A 22,850-nucleotide genomic window follows, 5' to 3' on the forward strand; every position below is an offset into this window, starting at 1 on the left:
GATGAAATGGGCCACACACTCATTCACTCGCCATTCAAGCTTCTGGAATCCTAACTACAACTCATCGACAAAATTACCAGTACGTCAAATGGTAAATGAGGAGGAACGTCCGTGTGTAGGATGGAAATAAAGTTACATAAGGCACCTTCACTGTGGACTTTATTTTTGTGGATGTTATATACAGGGTGGGTTATGAATGTGGCTTTGGCTTCTAGTACACAACACGTGATGATCAAGACACGGAGACGTATTCTAGATGGCTTTGGAGGCCTCGTAGCACCTCTTCCTTAGTGATTTATACTGCATATTACCCCTTGGCATTGTCTTGTATATGTATTATTTTATTACTGACATACTTTGCATCAGTAATCATAGTTGCAACCCTAAGGAAGATGTGTTACGGAGTCTCCCACTCCATCTTCAATGCATCCCTAAGCCCTATATACACAATAAGGCAAAAACCTGGACGGAACAGGGGTATACTGAAGGACGGACGTGCACGGACGGATAGTTATAATACACTAATTACTGTACAACCTGCACTACAATACACACTAGAATACATCATACACTGTGGAGCCTCCTGAGACTTGTAAATGGTGTGTGTGTGTGTGTGTGTGTGTGTGTGTGTGTGTGTGTCTGAGGCTGGCACTGGGCGACCATCAACAGGTTGAGGGGGACAGTGCCACTAATACAATCAGCTCTGGTTCTGGCTGGTAGTGAGAGTTGCCAGTCATCACGAAGATAAGTGGCAACCTTCACAACAACAAACAGGTCTGTGAAGCAGTCATTTATTTCAGAAATCATTATGTTTGACTGTATTTTTCACATTAACGTTCACTCACGGTTTGGTAGTGAAGTGTGTTGTTAGCTGTACTGAGTGAAGAGAAACGTAGCAATCAGCATTCCTATACACGAAGAAAAAATAATGTTTGGTCATATTTTTTACACTATTCAGTTTGCTTGTGAAATGTTTGGTGGCTGTATGAGTGAAGATAAAAATACAAACCATCAACCTTATACAACAAGACTTATGTATAGTTTAGGGATTCGTCTTTAGGCTTTTTACGCCGTTATCTCCCCCGCCTTCCGCATCAACTCCAATTTCACCTCCTGGTCTCGGGCCTTGAGTCGCAAGTCCTGGAGAGATGCCTGGCGTCTCTCTGCCTCGTCTCTGCGGATGGTGAGGGGTGGGAGGGGGGGCGCTTGGAGACCAGCGGGCCCGGTGAGGGGGGGAGAGTAAGGGAGAGAGGGCGCCAGGCTAGAGGAGGATAGGGAGGAGGCGGTGGTCTGGAGGCCTGTGAGGGAAGGGAGATAAGGCTGGAGGCTGGTGAGGTAGTGAGGTGCCTCCAGCTTGGTTCGTTGGGACAACTGGGCCAGCACAGAGGTGAAGGAGGGGGTGTAGGGGAGGAGGTGTGGGGCAAGGGCAGGGGGTCGGTAGGGCAGATCACGCAGTATTGACAGGGAGGGGTGCACATAGGGTGACCCAGGTGGTAGCAGGGGCTGGGAGACAGAGGCTGCGGCAACTGCGGCGGCTGCGGCCGCTGTTACGGCGGCTGCTGAGGTGGGTGGCAGGTAGGGGTTGTGCGGGGGAGGGACGCGGGCAGGGTGGAACATAGCAGTGGGATCCAGGTGCTTGGCGGAAGGCGGTGGCGGGCCTGGGGGGTACCCAAGGCCAGGAGGGAAGGGGCTTGAGATGGTGGGTGGCAGGGACGGGTTCTGGAGGGGAAGGGGCGCTGACGGAGGGAAGGCGCCGTACGGATGTGTAGACGGACCAACCTTCTCTTGCTTTCGCCACTTCGCGCGGCGATTCTGGAACCACACCTGCCGGAAGAGAGAACCGAAGTTAAGTTAGTTGCTGGCAGACAGGGTAAACTTTTAAGATCCGGTGACACATTTTCTATTAATTCTTGCTACGTCCAAGTGATTTTGTTAAACTTTGTAAGGAACTTGGGGTAAACGAACGTTACATCTAACTCCTCCATTTCGAAAAGCCTCTCCTAATCTGTTTATCTGCGTATCAACCTATCTGTCTGTCTATCCGTTGCCAGATGCCCTAATCCCATAAGGGGTGGCCACAAACAAATTGCCTCCACGTCGCCCTGTCCTCTGTGATTTGACCGTCCTTCCTGTAACTCACAACCCTTTCTCATATCTCTCTCCACTCCATCCCTCCATCTCATCCTTGGTCTCCCCCTCCACCCCTTAGGCAGTCTTCCATTCTACTAATCTAACTTTAGCTAAATTCGTCCTAGCAGCAATAAAATACAAAAGCGTATAAAGTGTGTGACGGGGTGAGGTGCGTTAGACATATATCAATTACAGTGTTGTTTATGGTTGCTAATCCCGGCGAGCGGTCCTGGAGCGGCTGGGACGTAATAACATCGGGGAAGTTATTAGCCCGAGACATGACACACCACACCACACCACCGAATAGGACGGCTGCTGCACCCACACCTACACTCACACCCTCACCCACAGTATCTACACCTATGCCCATACTCTCACCCTCACCACTTACTCCACCACACCTGCACCTTCACTCACACCATCTACACCCACACTCACTCACACCAACATTCACACCTGCACCTACACTCTCACCCTCTCTAGCCACTCCACAACACTATTTACTTGCATCTACACCCACACTTAACAACATCTACACCCACACCACCACCTGCACTTGTTTCCACACAACCTGCTCCTACAGTCTCATTCTTACCATTCACTCCAGAACACCACTCACCTACACCCACACTCACACCACCCGACACTGCACACCACCACCTCTTCCTTTCTGGTGCACTTAACGAACACTTTAATCTGATGTATTTACGGGTACAACATGTGATATAGGGTGGTCGGTTGTGGTGGTGTGGTGGGGAGGCGGTTCATACGGTATAAGCCAGGCAGAGGAGAGAAGGTGTCGCATTAAAGGAGTCAACAAATTTTGACAATAAACAGGTCTCCATAACAGTTAACCTTTTTTTACTGATCGTTTTGTTTTTCGTATTTTGTCACTTCGATGTTTACACTACTTTGATTGTGAGATGTATGAGTGTTGTTTGAGTGACGACTAACATATTCAAGCGCTCTTACAAAAATAAGTAACAGGACCCTGCACATATCCAAAGTGTACTGGAATTTTCAGAAACACTTAATAGTAGTCGTAGTAATAGTTGTTGTAAATATAAGTTCATCTGAGCGTGAACCCGGTGGACTGCAGGCCAGAGCTGCTGTTCATCAGTCCACCGTCCTCCCGTCGGGGGAGAGGGAGGGGACTAAGGAATGTTCTTATAGCCTGGCAGCCACACCGCTTGGTCATATTGGTGCTACTACATGAAGGCGTTCCTCGCCAGCATAGAAACATATGTTGTCATGTGAAATTAGGCAGATAAGCAAGGGTCTCAGAGCCGTAAAAGGAAATCGGCAAGCAATCTTATACACGACTTGAGCTTATAAGAGTTAATAAATACGGGGGCAGACCACTGGAGGCCAACCAACAGGGTGTGCCGGGGTCTGCGTGTCTCCCAGCCGTTCGTCAGCCGTGCAGACAAGCGCTGCCCTAACTTACTAGCATCATTACTGCTATATCAGGAGAAAATTTAATTTCCTATGACAGGTTAATTTCTGCCTACTTTATTTGTCTGAGCGATGTTCCTCTCGAGGCCAATAAAACCTCTTATATCCCGTCTGTTGGGAAGATTACACGCGGCGCCGCCACGCACCCGCCCTGCCCCGGCTCGCCCCACCCCGCCCCATCAAGCCGCACACCCGCCCAGCCCAGCCCCACCACATCCCGCCTCATTCTTCCCCGCCAGATCCCTCTACAAACCCGCCCCGCTACGCCCCACCCCACCTCATGAAGCCACACTTCCGTCCCACTCTACCCTACCACACTTACCCTCATCCCTCCCCGCCCCATTCTGCCCTACAACACTTACCCTCATCCCTCCCCGCCCCATTCTGCCCTACCCCACTCCTCGACACACCCGCCCCGCCACGCAACCACCTTCTCCGTCCTAGCTTGTGTCTGTGACCGCCACCACCGCCGCCGCCTCGCCACTCTTGCCGCCGCACCAACGCTAATTTACTGCATAATGAGAGAACCGCCTCTAAACTCTTGGTAGTGTTGTACCTTAAGAAGTGCGAAGGGAAGCGTGAAATCCAGTAAATGTAAATGAGTATGTACATTGTTGTTCTATATAGCGCTTGATCGGTTTCCTCTACACACTTCCCTGCTTTGTTATCCTTGTCTCTTTCTCATGGAATATTTACGTTAGTCCTACCCTATAACAGACAGCCTCGAAAGAACCAAAAGAACTGTTGCTTGTTGGTTTCCTTTGTAATCCTTTGTACTCTTCTCTACACTACAATTAGTCACCTTCTGGATCTTAGACTGAAGTAAACCTTGTAACATACGATACTAGAGAAACCAGGGATAGCAGTAAGTTCCCCCTCCCGTCTGCGATCTGTGCTAGCTAAGGGATGGAGTTAGCAGCAAGTTTCCCCTTTATCTTGGCGGTCATTGTCGTTTGTAGCTTATTTCCCTTTGCTCAGTGGCAGGGTAAGATAATATTACGGCTTGCATCCCCTCCCTAGCACTTCTGTTTGACTAGCACTGTATTCTAGTGTTCATACGTCACTAGAACTCAGCCTTCAAGATGGAGGGATGGCAAGTTTATGCTAAGTTAACGTGAAAGGAGTATAGGTAGGTAAGGGTGAGAGAGTAGCCAGGGCATCTCACAGCCGCCTCACGAAGCTCCCAGCCCGGACATCTAAATTACACTCCACAAGCCAAGGGCTTCTCACACGCAAGCCCACTACCACCACCACTACCACCACCACCACCCTCATCCCTTTAGCTGAGAAGTACCTTAATGGCATTCTGTTTCGGCTAATGACGCACGATTTTACCATGCTTTACCTGTGAATTTCTTAAGACGCTGGATGGAGATGCCTTCATGTGGTGTTTCATTACCTGGTTATACGAACGCCCCTCAACTATACCCTTGTCCCCCAAGAGAAGGATGGTGAACTGCAGGATGAGGAAAACTTCAGCCTGTAGTCCACCGGGTTCACATTTCATATGAGCCTGAGTTTGCAAAGACTACTTCTACTGCTATTACTACTACTGTTCTTAATCCCTTCAAACCGATGAAGAATTTTCTGTTTTATTTTTGGTAGCTTCGGACGGTTTTAAATAGCTTAGCAGAGACTTTCTGGGTTGGTAGGGCTATTTACATCCATCAATAACTCCCTTAATACAAATAATCTCCCTAGCTCAATTAATATAGCATACGTTAATTTGCATAGAGAGGTCATATCTAGTTTGAATAAATTCTCCTGTATGCAGCAGTAGTAAAAAAAAAATGAAAAAATAAGAAACTTATTGCGTGATGTACTTAATCTCTTTCTACCGTCAAACTTTTTTTATTCATCTAAAAGACCACTCGAAATGATAGGGTTAATTACCATCCATATATATAGAGAGGTACTTCATAATTAAACCACATGTTGAAGGTATTAGTAGGCCAGTTAATCGTTGCAGTAATCCGCAGTCACTGGGAACCTGTCATTAACCCCTTCTGTACGCTGGTATACACGTGATTTGAGCCCTGGGAAGTAAATAAGCGTGGGTGTATATGTGGAAAAGAGTGAGGGTTGTTTGAGATGGGGAGTGTGTAGAGGTGGCTGGGTGATGGGGATAGACTAAGTGATGAGGGATGGAGTGTGAATGATGTAGGGGACTGGGGAGTGATAAGTCGATGGCTGTATGGATGGGTGGATCGATACCTGAAGAAAATGATTAGACAGCGATTTGACGGGAGGATGAGTACTAGGGTCAAAGAAATATTGATTTGATGGATGAATTGTTTGTTGGATGAGTGGAACAGTAAGTAGATGATATTAGCGACCCACATTTCTTCGTCTTCCCACGTCTTTCTCCTTTCCTCGTGTCCCCTCTTCCCGTCTTCCCTTCTTTCTAGTCTTTCCTTCCTTCCTCTTTCTCTTCCACTCTCCATACAGCAGGCGTGTAAGTCAGTCAGCACACTATCAGATCCTACAGGCGTACTGTCTCGCCTTCCTCCTGTCCCCCCTTTTCTTTCCCTTTTTCTCCATCTCTTCTCCTTCTCGCTTTTTCTCCTTCTCTTTAAAATACACCATCTTACCCTGTCTCAACTTCTCCAGCCCATTCTTCCCCTCTCCCTTTCTCTGCCCCTCATCGGTCCCCCCTCTCCAGGCACCCTCCCTCCTGTCAGGTGCTGTATTCTATCTTTCCTTTCGTCCTTTCCATTCTTCTCCTCTGCCTTTCTCTTTCCCTCACTTTTCTGTCGAATCTTCCACTCTACTTTTCTCACTCCTTTCTCCACCTTTCTCTGCCCCCTTCCCCTCCCCCTCTAACTAGTCTCTCCATCCTATCTCTCCTTTCTTCCCTCCCATTCTTCTATTTCTATCTCCCTCCCTCCCTTTCTTTCCATCCAAATCTTCCTCCCTGACTGTCTCTTTCCTTCCTCCACCTATCTCTCCATCTCCTCCTCCCCCTCTCCAGCTACTCTCTCCCTCCTATCAGCCTCCCCATCGCCGCCTGCACACGGAATGGAGCACGGAGGTGGCTAATGAACCCCGTGTAATTGGGAAGCGGCACAGTTGTGTTCATTTGATATAGTAGCAAAAGACCATATTAGCTGTGGGGGAAAGAGATAGACGAAGAAAAGAGGTTAGGGATGGGGATACCGGAATGGCTGCGTTGCTGGATATGAGAGGATATATACATATATACATACATACATACATACATACATACATACATACATATATACATACATACATACATACATACATACATACATATATACATACATACAGCACCATCATTACATACACACATACACATACAATGTATGATATAACTGGCAATAACTAGCAAGCATAACAGTGATCTAAGATTTTTTTTTTTTATAATTTTGCAATCACGAGAACTACAGTTTGTTATTTCTTTGCTCTTCCTTTATCACACACACACACACACACACACACACACACACACACACACACACACACACACACACACACACACACACACACACACACACACACACCGCTCGCTGGTGCAGTGGTAACGTTCTCGCTTGCCAACTGGTGGACGGGAGTTCGCGCCTCGCTCAGGTTGCGAAAAGTGTCACTGACGAAGTGGGTGGTTACTGTCCTCCTTGAGCAAGGGGACGGGTGTGTGCGTGTGTGAAGGTCACAGCCTTGCCCTTAGATCGGACTATATGAGCTCTCAGCTCCCTTCCGGGAGGGTAAAAGCTGACGATCACGACCATCAAGTGATCCTGACCGACCCGGTGAATTACATACACACACACACACACACACACACACACACACACACACACACACACACACACACACACACACACACACACACACACACACACACACACACACAGCGAGAAACAAGGCCCAGAAAACTCCAACACTCAGCAAAAACAAACGCACAAACCCGCCACGCTTCTGAGAAAGACAGTGGTTGGCTTCTATTGTCGCCTTTGTTATTAGCCGTAAGTTTAGAGCGAGACCGTGGTATGAGCAGGCCTGGTGAATTAAAGGAGAGATGGTGGTGGATTGGGGGCAACTGAGAGAGGAGGAAAGGAGAAGAGGGTAGGAGAGGAAAAGAGAAGAATAGAAGTAAAATAGGAAGAGGAGGCGGGGAGAGAGCAAGAAAATTAAAGAAAATTATGTTTAGAAATGGAGAATTGAAGGGGCAAAAGAGAGAAATGAGGAGAGGAGGAGGGAAAGGAGAGGGGAGGAGAGAGGAAGGGATAAGTGAAGATATGAGGTTGAAAAAAGAAGAGAAGAGACGCAGAACAGAAAAAAGGATGAGAGGTTAGAGAGAGAAGAGAGGAACGGAGGAGATCGGTAGAGAAGGGAGTAGAAGGGAAAAAATAAGATGGAGAAAAGAAGAAAAGACAGTAGTTTGCCTCTATAACATCACCTTTATTATTATTAACGTTTAATTTACAGCGATAAGGAGGCATGGGCAGGCCGCGACACCACCCCTTCATTACGACACTATCAGAGCAGGTAATACAGGCGTGCCAGGTGTCAATCAAGGACAGGGCAGGTGAGTTAGATGGGGGGTAGAGGAGGAGGGAGGTGGGGCATGGGGGAGGGGAGAAAGCTGTAGGTGGGGAAAAGGAGGAGCTGGGAGGGAGGTGGAAGAAAAGAGAGAGAGAGGAAGGGAAGTAGGAAAAGATGGCGAGAGGGAAATTTTGGTAGAAAGGAAGGTGGGAGAAAAGATGATGGAAAGAGAAGATGGGGAGTGAGATTGAAGACAAAAGAGAGATAGAGGAATGGGTGGAGAAAAGGATGGGGAGAGGCGAAGATGGGTGAGGAAAATGTGAGTGGGAGAGATGATGTTGGAAGAAGGAGGTGATGAGGGAGAGAAGGAGAAGGAGAGAGTAAGCTACAAGGGAGGTGGGAAGGAGGGAGATGATTAAGGCCATGTGTCAGTCAGGTACAGGTCGTGTTGGATTAGTGGCGGGATTAGGGGGCTGTGTTGGATCAGTGTCATGTTTAGGAGGGGTATTGTTGGATTAGTGACAGGATTAGGGGGAGTCGTGTTGGATTATCAGCAAGGATTAGGAGAGGTCGTGTTGAATGCTGGTGGGATTAGGATGCTAAGGACACGCGTGACGGGTTTGGCATCTTGAACATCACTGAGTAAAAAGAAGTACAAAGGAAAGCAAACGCCAGTAACCTAACAGCCCTTTTGAGACTATGATTAAAGTAAATAGTCTTTAAGTTGAAGAAGAACAGAAAAGCAAGAAGGTCTCCCCCCCCCCTCCCGTAGAGTAAAATTGAAAGAGAGAGAGAGAGAGTACAGTATTATGTGTTGTGTGTCAGTTGGGTGCAGGCTGTGTTGAATCAGGGGGCATTGTGTTATTACGGCAAGGACACGCCTCAAGGGGCTCCAGGTATCGCCAACACCATCAGTAGGGAGGAGGGAAGGAAGAAATGGAGGGGTGGAAGAAGGAGAGAAGAGAAGGAGGAGAGGGAGGAGGGACAGAGAGAGATTAAAAAAAAAAACAGGGTGGAAAACAGAAAGGAGGAGAAGGAGCAGAGACACGAAAAAAAAATGAAAGAAAAAAAATGGAAGTGTAGAAGAGAGGAGAAAGGTGGGCAGAGGAGATGATGGGAGAGAAATTAAAAAGGATGCGAGAGAGGGGAAATGGAGAGGTAGTGTAGGCATCCATTACTGGGAGATAGTTAATTGTAGGTGCCAATCATGAAGAGGTGCTGTAGGTGTCAATCAGGGAGAGAGAGTGTAGGTGTCCGTCTGAGGCAGTGTAGGTGTCAGTCATGGAGAGGTAGTGTCGGTGTCAGTTCGGTGGAGGTGGTGTTGGCGTAGTGTCAGAATTAGGGGGCACTATTTTTTTATGCGAATGACACGTCTGTCGGGTTTGCCAGTCTTCCTAATACCGTCAACAGGCCATCAGGCACCTACTTTCACACCATTCTCTCAGGACTTGGAGACGTAGATGTACACGAGAGAAGAAGATGGCGAAGTTTGGAAAGAAGAAAATGAGTTAGGGTGTTATGATAAAGGTAGAATAGGAAGCAAATTAAACAAGGGGTCATAATGGATAAAGGATAAGAAGAAAATAAAATAAGCTGTCATAATGTAGGGGAGGAAGTAAAAAAAAAAAAAGTTGTATTGATAGATATAAGTTGGGGAGTAATTTTAGTGTCAGTTTCGAAAAAAAAAAAAAAAAAAGTGTGCGTTTGTCAGTACAGTACATAGGCTAAGGATGTACATGATTACAGTGGGATACAGCTGTCCTTATTTTGACCTTTTGATCGCAGAGTACGAACTATTTCTTTTATTCCTGCTAACGTCAGGGGATCTATGTAAGGTGAGAGGACCCACAGGAGCCAGAGAGTTAACTTTGTACACGGCCACAGACTCCCGCTCCTCCCTGTCTTTAGTGTATGGAACCGGCCAACTCAGAAACTGTCTTCCTCAGTCTGTCTTGTCCGTTGCCTGTGACCTACATTCCAAGCATTTGAAAATTAATGATTCTTGAGTTTACCTTTCTTTTTTCTTTTCATTTTTTTTATTTTTGTGGGGGGGACAGACACGCATTGCGGAGTTTCAGCCTTGGATTCTTTCTTTCCGCGGGAAAAAAAAAAAAAAAACTACCTACTGAGTTTAGAGGATGCTAAATTCTCGAAACTCGCCTGGCAACAGATTCCCAGATATGGCCCCTGTCATTTCCAAGGCATACATGGCAGAAATAACCAGCTGTGGGTCTTCTTTTGGGGACGTTGCTTAAAATACAGTTTGATGGCAAATTCTCGGGAAAGGGTCTCTTTGTCGCGTGTCCAGACGGTCGCAGTGACGTAAATATATACCTACAGGTTAATTCAGTGGCCCGTATTCTTGTTGGCTTAGAAGGTTTTCGTAACACCTTAGTTCTAGCGATTTATTTTTCATACTGCACTTAAATAATATCCTCCCGTAAGTACCTGACATCTTTTTTGACACGGACATAGTTTGCCTAAAAAGAAAAGAACAAAATATAAGAGAAGAGAAGAGCGGAGAAGGGAGGAGAAAGGAGAACAATATATACGGTACGTGCTGAAAGCAAAAATAAAAATACTGGTCACGAAGAAGTGCCAAGGGACCTCCCGTGACCACAATATCATGTCCCCAAATGTACAGGAAGGAGGTCTTACGTCAATATTACCCACAAAGAGTATCATTGACTCAAATAGCCACGAATTTAGAGGTGAAAATACTGAGCGTGCGATAAATCTGTTTCTGTAAATGTACCCCGAGCTTATTACAGACGAAATTCATTCCTAATTCCCGCGGGAGGTAATTTCGAGCGACGGAATTACACGAATGAGTCCGAAAAATAAGCAAGGGACTTTATCAGATCCAAGAAGCACCCGAATTCCCGCCATGTCGGGCTATATTTCACCAGGTCGGGCTATATTTTCGGTCCATTCTGCGCCCGTTCATTTCCGTGGGGCAGCGTCAACACCACCACCACCACCACCACCACCACCATCATCATCATCATCATCATCATCATCATCATCATCATCATCATCATCAGCGGTAACCTTATCGGAGTGCCAGTGAGCAAGGATGCCAGTGCCCTTAATGCCAAGGTGCAGAGTCACATAATGAGGAAGTAACAAATGAAGGTGGAGGAAATGCCCAGGTGTGGAGAAAGTGGGTTTTGTGAAGCTAATTATGGGACTGGATGGAAGACGGAGGTGTGGAGAGACGAGGAGTAGGTGGAGGAGTTATTGGAATGGAGGAGAATTGCTTGTGAGCTTTCGTAAAGGTGTTGGGAAGGAGGGATGAGAGTACTGGGTGAAGAAGGTGATTTGAGAAGTGGAGAGAGGAGTGAAAGTTGGGGTATCAGAGAGAGAGAGAGAGAGAGAGAGAGAGAGAGAACAATGAAGTACACAACGTATCCAAAAAGGCCGTCTGTACCTCACAACACATAAACGAAAAACAATAATGACGGGGTACAAGTCTTGGCACACCTGTTTAGCCAGAACAGGTGTGCTCGTTATAACCCTGACACCTGTAGCGAGAATGGATGGATGGATCGGACGAGGGATGGAATGATAGAAGCCTGGATCAAATATAGGGATTATAGAGCAGTTGGAGATTGCTGAGGGAAATTGATTGTTGGTTTCTGAGTTGATGGGAGTAGTTTGAGAGGACGGTTAATGATTCTTAGTGTGTGATTAGAGGTAGAATAATAGAAGCCTGGATCAGTAATAGAGTTAGTGGAAATAGTAAGAACGCTGGGTCAGTGATTTCTGAATGGTTGATGGATATAGAGAGGATGGTTAAAGGTTCCTAGTAGTTGATTTAGGGATAGAAGATACTGTAGAGAGAATAACGTCAAACAATTATTGTGAGCTGAGAATGTGCCACAGAAACCTAATATCGTTAATGCGATCACCATCAACACTCATGGCGGGAGAACCCCAAGATTCTGCTCCCGATAAAGCTAGACGATTATATTCAGATGTGGGTGAATCATAGAGACCTGAGAGTCGTGATTCAGCCACTCCACAACCTCACAGACAAGAACTAGGCATAAAGGAACACCTGGCCAAGAGTTAAGTGACCTTGCTTTGACCTTAAAAAGGCTCGGGGTACGAAAAGGTGTTTGCTATTGATGGTTTGGGGATATAAAACATGCAAGCGCTGAAGATAAAGGTAATCGATGAAGTGATGCATTTGAATGATAATAAAGATAAGAACTGAACCATAAAGGAGAAAGATAATGGGTGAAATGGCAAAATTTCGATCTATGGTGAAGATAAGATAATTGATAGCATTCTGAGATTTGAACTGTTATAAAGGAAAACTAATCGACAGCTTTGTGCGGCTTGGAACTATAATGAAGAGAACTATTATCATTAACACTGTGAGATTTGGAACCACCACCACCATCATCACCAACATTATGACTTCTCTCCCCAGTCACCTCCCCAGAACCCTTTTCCCTTAATGCTTCAGCCAGACGTTGTTAATTACTATATAGGAGAGCCACGCCAGATGGTCTCAAATTAATATGCACGACCCTTTATGAAACCAATACGTCTCTGTCATGGAATCTGAAGCTACAATTTTTACCAGTGAAAGACCCGATATTAAAGCGATATTTAACGGATATTGCGCCGATATTACACTCATTCGCCGTGGCATCATTGAAAATATATATTGCCATTAGCCTAGTGAATTGGCCTTTGATATTATAAGTGTTTGAGTGGGCTATTTAATGTGCCTTTTCAGCCTCGTGTATTGATGTCATATGGACGCTTGTCAAGATAAATGTGTTGGTTATTTTTATGAGCGTTAGTCTGGGTTCCTCTTTAGCCCCTTTAACTGGATTTATTTATTTATTTATTTATTTATTTATTCGTGTTATTAGACTGTATTTTTTTTTTTTGGAGGGTTTAGATATAGGCTTCAGTAGACCCTTCACTAAGAGAGAACTTTTTTTAACTGAATAAATTCGTCTGGAAGTAACAGGGATAAAATATACAAACAACGTCGTACAGAAGGGGTTCACACGCCTTCAATTAAACCAGTCAGATATAGAGATTCTTCTTCAGCTGAGAGAAATCGTCTAGAGGCAGCAAGAAGAAGGTACAAAAATGCATCATCTATCAGAATAGGTTAATAAATTGTTGGCCATTTTGAACCCTTCCTCCGTCTGCATTAGGGAGGAAGATTACGGATTCGAATCATGGATCATCCCTCCAGCCTTTTATTCTGCCTGTGGTGTACGAGTGTGTTTGTGTGTCATGCATTGCGCGAGTATGACAGGGTATACTGAGGCGATATATTGAGCTGGGGAGAGATTACAGTGCAGGGACTGTATGATTGACTGGTGTGTGCGTGTGTGTGTGTGTGTGTGTGTGTGTGTGTGTGTGTGTGTGTGTGGGGAGAGAGAGAGAGAGAGAGAGAGAGAGAGAGAGAGAGAGAGAGAGAACATTTAATACTGATACACTACACTAACGTCTTATATTTTATCCTTGCTATCTCCAGACTATTTTATTCAGCTCATGAGAGGCTTTTCAGACAAGAGGGAGTTAGATCTAGCCTACACTAACCCTATCACCACTATAGCACGTTTATTCTAGCTTGACAAAGATTCCAAACCCCTTTCAGCTCAGATGATGGCCAGCTGTAGATAGATTGGTAGGCTGATTTGACTAGTAACCAAGGAGATGCAATCAAGTATTCAAGCTATGAGAGTGACCCAATTTTGTTAGATGACAAGACAGACTATGGGATATTTTTCTAAGCTGATTGAAATTGTCTGGTAACATCAAGAACAAAAAGAAAAAAAAAAAGCGTCGTGGAGTTGAAGGGGTTAAAATGATCCTTCCCAGAATGAACATTACCAGAACACACACTTGGTTCACGTTTCATTTATCTTCGTTTAGTGTTCTGTAATTTAATAACGCAGTGCAGGTTGTGATTGTTAGTCTGGTCTCTCATTTCCATCACATTAATCACAATTTTCTTCATAGTCTGGTTGGTGTTGTGGAGTGTGTGTGTGTGTGTGTGTGTGTGTGTGTGTGTGTGTGTGTGTGTGTGTGTGTGTGTGTGTCTGTGTGACTGTGCGTTGTGGTAATGTGATGTGTGAGGGGTATGGCAGTGTGAGGTGTGGTATTGTCTGTTGTGATGGTATTTTGTGTGGCAAGGTGAGGTGTGGTATTGTTAAGTGAGGTAGTGTGGGGTTTGGTATTGTGAAGTCTAGGAATGTCAGGTGTAATATTGTGAAATGTGCCAGCATGAGGTGTTGCATTGTGAGTGTGGTATTATGAGGTGACATGGTATGAGAGAGAGAGAGAGAGAGAGAATGAGGTGTGACAGTATGAGACAAGGTAGTGTGAAATAAAGCAGTGTGTTGATTTGTGAGATGTGGCTGTGTTTTTTGCAGTGACATCCAACACCTGGACCGTAATTACCTTCGTTAGTATAGGGTCTTCCAGGGGACATGAACGATACATTTCACCCAATTAGCAACCTGACCTTCATTATGGGAGGATGATTACCTGGATGGTGTGCTGATTGGCGGTGTAAATATGCGAATGCTATATAATTGACATGATTAAATAGGTTCCTTTTAGAATTTCCAACTGACACAAGAACAGCGCTAACGAGATTCATTATTTGTAGGGATGCGTGTCAGATATGGAGTCCTCAGTGTCAGAAGGGGGAATTAACCAACCTCCGGATTTTTGGTTCATGTTGCAAGATAATGGACAGTTGTAATTTATAAGGAATATTTTTGAAAGCTAAATTTTCCTATCTTTTCAAACCAAGATAATGAAAATAGACTGGCTGGTTACTGAGTTAAATAATGAATGCAGATTTTTACCCCAGCTTTCTCAACACTCACACGTGGTTGATACACCTTCCTAAATTCTAAGACTATAATTACACTACACAGGGAGTATAGACGCGTAACTGTTATGTACAGGGGAATCACAGTTATTGAGATGATAAAAATAAATATAAATACAGACACGATTATTATACTTGCATAAAATAAAATCACAATAACTGGAATGAATATGAGAAAGCCTACCCAGCTCCACAAAACTTCCCCTAACAAGAGATGGTGAAATACGCATGTCTAAATATATAATTATAGTAAGAGGGATGATAAGTTTACATGTGTCTAAGAATATGTATTTGTGTGCTTTATATATATTCACCGTTATTGAGAATTTATGAATGAATTTACGTCCGAAAATGTATACCTAGTGGTAATATAACGTCATAGTTAATGATAAAATATAATTAAGTAAAATTATATATCTTCATAAAAAATAAGTTAATGAGGGAAATTCAATGGTTTATATAGCTAGATTTCATATTTAGAAAGATTTATTTACCTGTATGCGTGCCTCAGTCAGTCCAATCTTCATAGCCAGCTCCTCCCTGAAAAAATAAACAAATAAATGAAATACACGAATGTGGACATAAACACGATGATAAAAATTTGGTGTGAATATAGACAGACAGACAGGCAGGTAGACAGATACATAAACATTACCGTACTGAAAGGCTTAATGGAGATTGCTAGAATTTCTAAGTATAATAAGCCTTTTCAAAATTTAATAAGATAGTCAAAATTAACAGTATTTATTTAGCAAGATTAAATATTGGTTCAAACGCAATGAAAGCTTTTAAGTTTTTTGTTATCCCTCTGAATTATTTTGTCTTATATTCTCTTCTCTCTAAAATTATAGTAAACCTTCAGTATAAGAGAGGGAAAGTAACATGATATATTTAGTATCCACAGGTTTTAATACATTACCTTTAAAAACACAGTGAAATTCTTTAGACCTTTTCCGTCAGTGTGTGTTACTTATGACATTATATTCGTTTTTTCTTTAAGACAATATTGGTGAAAAGCCAGCACGATGTTACGTTATTACCTCATCAAGTACGAGGCAGCCCGAATAATTCACTGTGATGCTGAACCCATTATTCTCCTTTTATGCTAACTTGGCCTAAAATTTCCATCTCTCCATCTTGAATAATGGGCTGTAACAAGAGACTAACACTAGAATATGATGCTAGTCACAAAAAAAAGTGCTATGTAATGGATGTAGAGCCGTAGTACTGTCTTATTCTGACTTTGTGAAATTAGCGGCGAAAGGACAAAAATTTAAGCCAAAGTAAGGCAAAAAGGTATAGTATTTTCCACTAAATCTCTCATTATCCAGCATCCTTAAAACACAGTTAGAGTCTCGAAGCTACTTTATATATTTTCTTTCGTTACTCTCTACCTTAATTTCTCTCGCCACCGCAAAATAAATTAACCACAAGAAAAGCACCAACGCGAAGAGTACCCGCCGAGCCCCATTCATCCATATCCAACTTCAGACCAACTTTAAAATCAGTCGAGGCCACTTTACTTCCTCAGCGTGTTTCTTTCCGTCCGTCCCTCCCCGCACAGTAAGCAAACCAGCCATAAAACCACTACTGTATTAAGCCCACGAGCACCATACAGCAAACCTTGTAAAATCCCAAGAAACATAAAGCTCTGAAAAGGCCACTGCTTTCACTGCAAGTAGTATATGAAAGTTCGTTCTCTTTTCTCTCAACATAGTACCCTAAATTGTGGTCGCCTTAGTCCCCAGGTTTATATGAAGGTGAGCACTATGACCTGCAGGTTGAAAATGCTCCTCTTCTGCAGTTCACCATCCTTTTTTTTTTTTTTTTTTTTTTTTTTTTCGGTGGATAGGGAGGGAGATGAAGGGAGTTTGTATAATCAGGCAGCTCCACCGCCTGGTTATATCGGTGCCACCTCGTGCAAGCGTCCCTTTCCAGCGCCATACCAGAAGTAAACCACATAAATCCACTCTATAAAACCCCTGAGTACCATACAACCAGACTTTTTATCCTTAACCTAATTTAAGCTCAAAGGCGGGCACTTAACTCCCTCAGTGCGATATTTCCTGCATTATTTTCCCAAGTGGCAATTTCGCTTCGATGTATCTGCGTCTCGCGTGCGCACCACCACCGCCGTATCGATGCGCAAACCACCTACCCTTGCTTGATGTTGCAAAAACTCTTTAGATGGTAGTCTTGAGTACTCCTGGTGGCTTCCTAATACATTTTCCTCAGCGATTTATTCAGAACCTCATTGCTCAGTATTCCCCTGTTTTTATCAGTGCAGACTTTTAACACTTCAGCCTCAGCGATTTTTTCAGCCCGTAATAACTCAGCGTCCGTTTGTTTGTTATTGATGAAATCTGTGTTCGTACTGAAGCGATCTAAATTACCCACGGAAAAATGTTAAGGAGTACATGGAAACTAAATTGCTAAGGAAGAGGCGATACGGAGCGTCCTTTGCCCACCTAGAGTATGGTCTTGTGCTGTACCGGAGAACCCACAGGTTAGTATGGGGTAAAAATATTCTTTCTTTACCTTATAACCGCGAGGAAGGAATTAACTGTCTGTGTGTCTGTTTGTCCATCCATCTATCTATCTATCTATCTATATGGCTAATTCCAGTCGATTTTTCGCTCCTGTGGGAAATTGGGGAGGTCGGAGAGAAAAGTTCAGTGGTCTTCCTCAGCTAAATAAAAAAAAATCGCATGACGGTAGCCAGGTATTATGGGCGATATTCGAGTACGGTTAGGAAGCCACTAACACCTCATCCTTACCGATTTATTCCTGATTCTGCCCCGTTACCATATTCTTGTGTTAGCCATGCAATCTATGTCTATTTTGAAAAGACATAAGAAGCAGACCAGGGGATATTAATGAGTAGTTTGGAAAATAAATCGTTAAGGAAAAGATGTTAGGGAACCTTCTTACCCGACGGGACTACTGGCCTATGTCTCCGAGGCCCGTAGGTTGAAAAAGCTCCCTAAAACCTTTTCCTAAGTGATTTATTTTGTTTATTGCACCTTACTGTCCTCTTCTGTATTACGTAAATCATTCCAGTAGCGCCATACTCTGCACAGATCCAAAAATAAATAGCAGATGAAATGGTGTTAGGGAACTTCCTTGCCAGACGAAAATACGGGCCGGACAGTCACTCCTTACGCCGATATTTTTGACGATGCGTTAGTAATTTACCTTGAAAATAGTATGCCTTGAAAACAGTATGCCTTGAAAGCAGTATACCTTGAAAATAGTATACCTGAAAACGGTCTACTTTCAAAATAGTATACCTTGAAAACAGTATGCCTTGAAAGCAGTATACCTTGAAAATAGTATACCTTGAAAACAGTATACCTTGAAAACAGCATATCTTGAAAATAGTATACCTAGAAAAATTATACCTTGAAAACAGTATACCTTGAATTAACGAGATCTAACGCCTCTTATTTTCCCCTGACTAACGGTATACATTTTACTCGTCGCGGGGAAAAGACCGGAGAAAGGTAAGCTTCAGGTGCGTCATTGTTTAAGTCATTGTTTAAGTAAGAGACATCCGTAATAATCCCTTGAATGCCTAAGTAACTTGATTTATATTTTAAGACCAGTGACTTGTATACCTCAGAAATATTCCTCCTTTTGGGAAGTATTACAGTCTTGGTTAGTATATAGATATGCACCAAAATTATTCGCTCAGTTAAAGTGCCTTGGGAGTATTCTTCTTTGACCGATTTTAGTCTTGCTATGTGTACTGTCAGTTTGTGATTGCAGGTGTGTGTATGTGTGTGTGTGTGTGTGTGAGAGAGAGAGAGAGAGAGAGAGAGAGAGAGAGAGAGAATGTTTGTGAGTGAATATACGTGTGTGTGTGAGAGAGAGAGAAAGAGAGTTAGAGAGAGCGGGTTGCGTGCGGAAGCTAGCCAAACACTTGCGACGAGCCAAACACTCGGCGTGCAGGTGTTGAGGTCACGCAAATCGCAACAACAACAACAATAACAACAAAATCAATATGCGATGTGGCGTAGTGGAGATTGATGGATTGATGATTATGTTCAGTAGTAGTTGAGAGGAATGTCTATTTGTGTATCTATCGGTCTCTGTTTGTCTATCTAGTGTCAGACGCCCAACCCCAGAATTTATCCGTAGAGAGAGAGAGAAAGAGAGGGGGGGGGGATAGTGCTCTTATTGGTTGTGTTCCTTATCGTGACTGAAGGGGATAGTTGTGATGATGAAGAGGAATCTATTTTTCTATCTGTCTGTCTGTCGTTCTAGGTTTATCCATATATGTCTATCTCTCTGTTTTTCTGTCTGTCTATCTAATGTGTTTGAAGAGGATGGTTGAGGGGAAAGGGGGAGGTTTAGTTTACATGTCTTTCTGCATATCCATCTATCGCCATATCTGTCTTTTGCCAGCAGCCATGCAACACACAGTCATCAACACAGTGCATCGCTTTATCTGTCTGTTTAATATTTACGCTTATCTACCTAACTATCTATCCATGTGTCTACCTGTCTCTCTATTGCCAGGAACCCTCCACGCAGTCAACTCACATCAAAGTGTGTGCGATGGTGTTGCGTGTTTGGAAGTTTGACAAGAAATGAGCGCCTAGTGATTGAACATAAATATAGATCGCTGGATTGGTGATTGTTTGGGAATCATATTGAAGTCTGGCTCTGGGTTGGGATGATTGATTTTTGAAGTGGGAATGTTGGGTTCATATTAATATCCATTCTGAAGAGGTATCGATCTGGGGGACTAAGCATTCCAAATACTTTCTTACTTTCTGTCAGTATTTTTGTCTATCCACGCATCTTTCTTTCTTTGTCTTTTCTTTTTTTTTTATATATATATATTTTTTAAATTTTTTCCGGTCTCTCTTTTGAGCCAAACCTCTAGAAGTAAAGGAGGTTATTGGACTATTTTTCCAGCCCCTGTCCTACGAGACGGCTTTATTGAGCTGACAAAAAATGGCTAATGTTATTTAATGAGAAAAATAATAACAGGTCTTTAAATTCACAGGGTAATGCTCCTTAATCAATCACTGTCCTCATGAGTACCATAAAAAAAATACACTTATTCCCAGTCAAATAGTAGGTAAAAAGAGATAAGAAAAAGAAAAACGATCATAACCACCAAGTATCCTAGGAAATAACACTAATTTTTATTATTATTATTATTTATGAGACGAATATTCCCATTAATCTGGATTTGGAAAGTGAATCGAGCGTAATTTTTTTTTTAATAATAAGAGAAAGCTATTTTTCAGCCCTTCAGTTCGATGACGTCCTTTGTAGTTTATCTATTGCTGCTACAAGATTAACTTATACATTTTAGGAGAGGTTCATTGGAGAGGAGAATTTAATAAAGGTATATCTATCCCACTTAGCTCGAAATGCATGTCGGAAGGTGAATGAAATCTGATAAATAAGGAGAATAAAATAAAAAAATGTATATGTTATTAGGTTGACGTTATTGTATTTTTATTTATTTATTTCTTTTTGCTGTGGACTCAAATGTTCGTCAAAATTTTACTTGAGCTGCTAATTAAGTGTATGAACATTTTCAAATTTTTATGCTCAGGTGAGAATAACAATAATAATAATAACAATAATAATAATGATGGATAATATCGTAGTTCATTAGTGTCATTATGATGGATTGACCAGATAACGATGATGGACATTTGTTTGTACTAATAAAGAGTGATGGGTAAGATATATACAGTATTTATCGGACTTTAATGATGACGAATATTGTTTTGAATATTGATGGTGTTGAATAATACTGCAATTTATTAGCTGCAAAGCATAGATAACGATAACTGACAAAATAATTGGTTAGGATGATGATAATGGATACTACTGTGGTTAATGTTGAATATACACGTTAAATACTGAGAGAAAAATATTTATGGATTATCTGATAAAGGATAGTATTATTGCGATGGATAAGAACATAATATGGACAATGTAAATAAATATTAATGTGCTTAGTAGTGATAGTGGATGATAATTTGGTTACGATAATGATGGATAATATTTTAGCATTTTCAGTTAGCGATAAATGCAAACAGATCACTGTTTCGATGGATAACGATAGTGATGATAATGGAGAATACTGCTGTAAATTACAAGTGCAAACCCCGGTTTGGCCTAATATTTTTAGTGGATACAATGATGATGATGATGGTGATGATAGTGATGATGATGATGGTGATGATGATGATGATGGTGCAGTTCAACGCCACTCACTCCTCTGTTTCAGGCACCAAGGCACTGCCCCTGTTTAGAGTACTTTTGTTGGGATGTATAGGTTTTTGCGACCTGAAGCCCTTCCTGTCGTTAGTCAGTGGCCCTTGGGTAGGATCGAACATTAGACTTCTCTGTCGATTGTGTACGCTGTAACCCACTAGATCACGACGTCTATACAGTGCGGGTTGTAGTTATGATCATAGGCTCATCAGATCATTAATCTCGTGGACTGCAGGCCGAAGCTGCCCTTCTTCCTCAGTCCACTATTCTTGCCGAGGACAGGAGGGGACTGAGGGACGTTTGTATTGCCAGGCAGCTCCACTGCCCAGCTATATCGATCCCACCACGTGAGGACATCCCTGTCCCACCACCTCATAAGCAGTGGTAATGATTTATCTAATTATTTTATGTAGACGAAAAAGAGAGAGAGAGCTATGTCACTTTCGACTCAACCTGGCCCATATTTTCGTCCGTATGCAGCTTATTTCACATAGCTCAATGGCAGAAAAAAAAAATGCTATGGCTCTTACTTACTCTTTCCTAGCACTTCTCATGACTAGCACTGTATTCTGGTGTTAAGCTCTTGTTACAGCTCAGCACTGAAATTGGAGAGACAGCAACTTTAGGCCAAGTTAGTGTGAAAAGAGTATAGAAAGCGAGTGTCTGCCTACCTGGTGAAGACGTCAGGGTAGTGCGTGCGGGCAAACACTTTCTCCAGTTCCTCCAGCTGGTAGGATGTGAAGGTGGTCCGGTAGCGACGTTGTTTCCTCTTGGACGGCCCTCCTGAATCTCCTCCTCCGCCCTCGCTGCTCCCCTCCCCACCCACACCCCCGCCAGCACCATCCCCTTCCTCACCGGCCTCCTCCTCCCCCTTCCCACCCTCGATCTCGGAATCCGTGTCCACCACATCGACTTCAAGCTCCTCCTCATTCTCCTGGTGTGGGCGGACAGGGATGGGCGGGGCGGGCGTGGGTGGATGGGCGGTATTGGTGTCCCTTGTGTTCCCTCCCTGGCGCTTAAGACACATGTCCAAGGCCACGGACACGGGCGTAGGAGTTGGACACTCCTCCAGGATACCCATCACAGACCTATAGGGACAAAAGAGCGTGGTGTCAGTGGTAGAATTTTGTGGAGAAGCGAGGGTTAGGAAAATGATGATAATGTGCATACAGATCTGAGAGTATAATGGTGTTGCCTTACAGGGGTATAATTTTGGAAGAGCAGAGGGTAGGATAATCCTGGTGATGATGGTCATCATCATGTACACGCAAGAATTGTTTGATGACCCACACAAGAATTACTTCGCAGGTAAGGTGCATGAATGATTTTGTGGTAATGATGTGCAAATAGAAAGAATCATCATCATCATCATCATCATCATCCTATACTGTCACCTAGAAAGAAAGATGATTTGAGATGAAACTAAACAAGAATAATCTGTGAAAGATCTACTCGCAAGAATACTTTGCGGGAAAAAAAAAAAAATTCTGTATGCAGGAATAATTTAATAAAAAAAGTACACGACAGATCTGGGTCAGAATCTGTAACCTGGAGTAATTTAGTGTAAGAATCCGCATACAAGAATAATTTGTGGAAGAATACGTACATAGTCAACTTCTACCATTTTTTATGCCTCATC

General features: G+C 43.3%; 1 protein-coding gene across 1 annotated transcript; it reads right to left on the reverse strand.

Annotated features, from left to right (window-relative positions):
- Nucleotides 1-1,065: 1,065 nt before the first annotated feature.
- Nucleotides 1,066-22,299, reverse strand: LOC145402088 (uncharacterized). Its single transcript, XM_080274201.1, has 3 exons — nt 21,883-22,299; nt 15,460-15,505; nt 1,066-1,824 (listed from the first exon to the last, which is right to left on the reverse strand). The coding sequence occupies exons 1-3, from the start codon at nt 22,290-22,292 to the stop codon at nt 1,066-1,068; spliced, it is 1,215 nt and encodes a 404-aa protein (XP_080130327.1). The 5' UTR covers nt 22,293-22,299.
- Between the last annotated feature and the right edge of the window lie 551 nt (nt 22,300-22,850).

The sequence above is a fragment of the Coenobita brevimanus genome, chromosome 6 (assembly GCF_032717465.1).
Source record: "Coenobita brevimanus isolate Jiangsu-jjx chromosome 6, ASM3271746v2, whole genome shotgun sequence".
Classification (NCBI taxonomy): Eukaryota; Metazoa; Arthropoda; class Malacostraca; order Decapoda; family Coenobitidae; genus Coenobita; species Coenobita brevimanus.

Coding starts and splice junctions, on each gene's coding strand:
- LOC145402088 (XM_080274201.1), bottom strand. CDS start 22,292: ATGGGTATCCTGGAGGAGTGTCCAACTCCTACGCCCGTGTCCGTGGCC. Junction 15,506..21,882: donor TACCCTGACGTCTTCACCAG/GTAGGCAGACAC, acceptor TTATTTTTTCAG/GGAGGAGCTGGCTATGAAGA. Junction 1,825..15,459: donor TGACTGAGGCACGCATACAG/GTAAATAAATCT, acceptor CTCTTCCGGCAG/GTGTGGTTCCAGAATCGCCG.